General features: G+C 36.9%; 1 protein-coding gene across 1 annotated transcript in view; it reads right to left on the bottom strand.

Moving 5' to 3' along the window:
* The window catches only part of NTRK2 (neurotrophic receptor tyrosine kinase 2), a 499,612-nt gene that overhangs the window by 391,471 nt on the left and 105,943 nt on the right, over positions 1-2,198 (bottom strand). Inside the window, exon 10 of the mRNA XM_007938966.2 lies at positions 634-734. Coding sequence (XP_007937157.1) covers positions 634-734 — 101 coding nt within the window. The remainder of the gene's footprint in view (positions 1-633; positions 735-2,198) is intronic.

The following is a 2,198-nucleotide window of genomic DNA, read 5'->3' as shown; positions in this document are numbered from 1 at the left end:
TCATATCATCAGCAAATAGGGATAGTTTGACTTCTTCCTTACCAATATGGATGCCTTTGATTTCCCTTTCTTGCCTTATGTAGTGATGATCTTTTAAAGATAAACATTTGAAATAGGAATCATTTACAGTAAAAATGGCCCACAAAAGGAAAACAAGTAAGCCAGAGGCTATGTAGACCTCATATTACTTTTCTTTAACATTCCCATTAATTGCTCCCATCCTTAATGCGCTGTTTACATCTGAGCATCGAGTTGAACAATAACACCAGAGAGGTAAACACTCCTTAGAACAATCAACCATAAGAGACCAAAAGGGCAGCATTTGCCCAGGGATAAAGCTCAGAAGGCAAGAGGGGATAAGAAAGAAGGACAAAAGGAAATGGTAACCACAGGGAGAGGGTGGGAGGAGTGAATGTACATTGTGGGGACTGCAAACAATGTCACGAAACAGAATGTGTATGAACTGTTGAATGCAAAACCAATTTGCTCTGTAAACTTTCACCCAAATCCCAATAAAAAGTTGTTTAAAAAAAAAAAAAAAGTAGCACGCAACGAAGCAGCTACATTCTTCCAACATTTAAGTAGTCGATCTGCTCAGAACCAAGCTTGGAAGCACGTATTTATCACACTCACCGAGAGATGTTCCCGACCAGCCTTGTCAGCCACATCTGTGGAAGGGATTCCATTACTTCTGTTTGTGGTGTCCCCAATATCATTCGCTGCAGTTCCATAATCTGATGTGGAAGAAAGGGGAAAGAGAAGAAACCATGATGTTGTTATTAGGCTGCCAACAAATACAAGGCTACAGAACCACAGCAAGACTCAGAACAAAGCAAGACAAATCTCAGAGATGCCAGCCCAGTGAGGGCTTGGCTGCAGAAGACCATGGTTTGGCTGCCTGAGTTAAATCCATTGCAGAGCTGGGGTTGCCCAAAGACAAGCATTTTATTCAACGTAGATCTTTACATTAGTGTTCTATTGATCAAATTCTAAACAAAACATTACTAGAATGTTTCCTTTGTATATACTAGTATATCTCTTTTGTTGACTGCTTATTTAAAGTAAATACTAAAGGGAATCAATCATCTAAGAGTCACAGATTTATAAACCTGGAAGGGTCTTCAGAGTTGGTTAAGTTGAGCCAATTTTATACATGAAGAATGTTATTCTGGGAAAGTTAAATGATGAATGAGCCTAAGGTCACACAACAAAGGGGTGACAGAGCCAAGACTTGACCCCAGCCCTGAAACCAGCAATCCTGATTCCTTGGAAAAGTGTGTCTAATTTGGGTAAGAGGAAGATACTTAAACTGCAGTGAGGAATCAGAATCAATATGGAACTTTGCTCTTCATATGAATTTATAAATTTCGAACTGCCAATACTTTAGCTGTTGAATTGCTACTAACAGGCAGATAACTATTTTTGTTGTAACTAAAGTTTTACTACTAATATAATCTACAAAAGGTCATAAAAAATTCTTGGTAAACATTGCAGATGACATTTCAATGTTTACATATGTACTCTAAATAGGTAAGGGCCTTCATTTTCAATCCTAAACAAGCTACCTCATTAACTCAGCCTTATCTAAACTTCCCTAGATAGCATTATGAGATTGGCCTTGGGGCAACTAATTTAAATTACTTTTTTATAGCAGAGTGTTCTTCTGAGTATGAGTGAAAGTGATTGAAAAATGCACCTATCTGCTACCTTGTTGCTGTTTCATCCTTAACTCCCAAACCACGTTCTCACCATTTTCTTTTTGAGTGTCTTAAAATGCACTAATTTCAATCAAATACTAACAGGTATTATTTATTTGTTTATTCTTCCCTCTTCTCATTATATCCAACCACTCAATCAAAATTGAGGCAATTAAAGTATCTCTATGAGTCAGAACTGACTCAATAGCAGGGGGTTTGTTTTTTGGTTTTAAATCATGACATTTTGGATTAAAGATCCAAAATGGGATCTGAAGTCACTAGGAGGAGTCCAAAACATAATTTTGAAATATAAAATCATAATTCAAGCTAACTTCCCTCCTATAATACAATCTGAGATATTCGTCCTTTAAATCAGTATCAGGATACACAGAATAAAAAAATACACAAATCACTGCCACAGAATCATTCAAATCACAGCTTGGAAGAAAGAAACATGGCTTAACATATATACAATTCTTCCATGAGAACCAACAACAACAA

This window comes from Orycteropus afer, unplaced genomic scaffold (assembly GCF_000298275.1).
Source record: "Orycteropus afer afer isolate SDZICR_OR568_19922 unplaced genomic scaffold, OryAfe1.0 scaffold00005, whole genome shotgun sequence".
NCBI classification, from domain to species: Eukaryota; Metazoa; Chordata; class Mammalia; order Tubulidentata; family Orycteropodidae; genus Orycteropus; species Orycteropus afer.
This window is presented reverse-complemented; position numbering and strand designations above follow the sequence as displayed.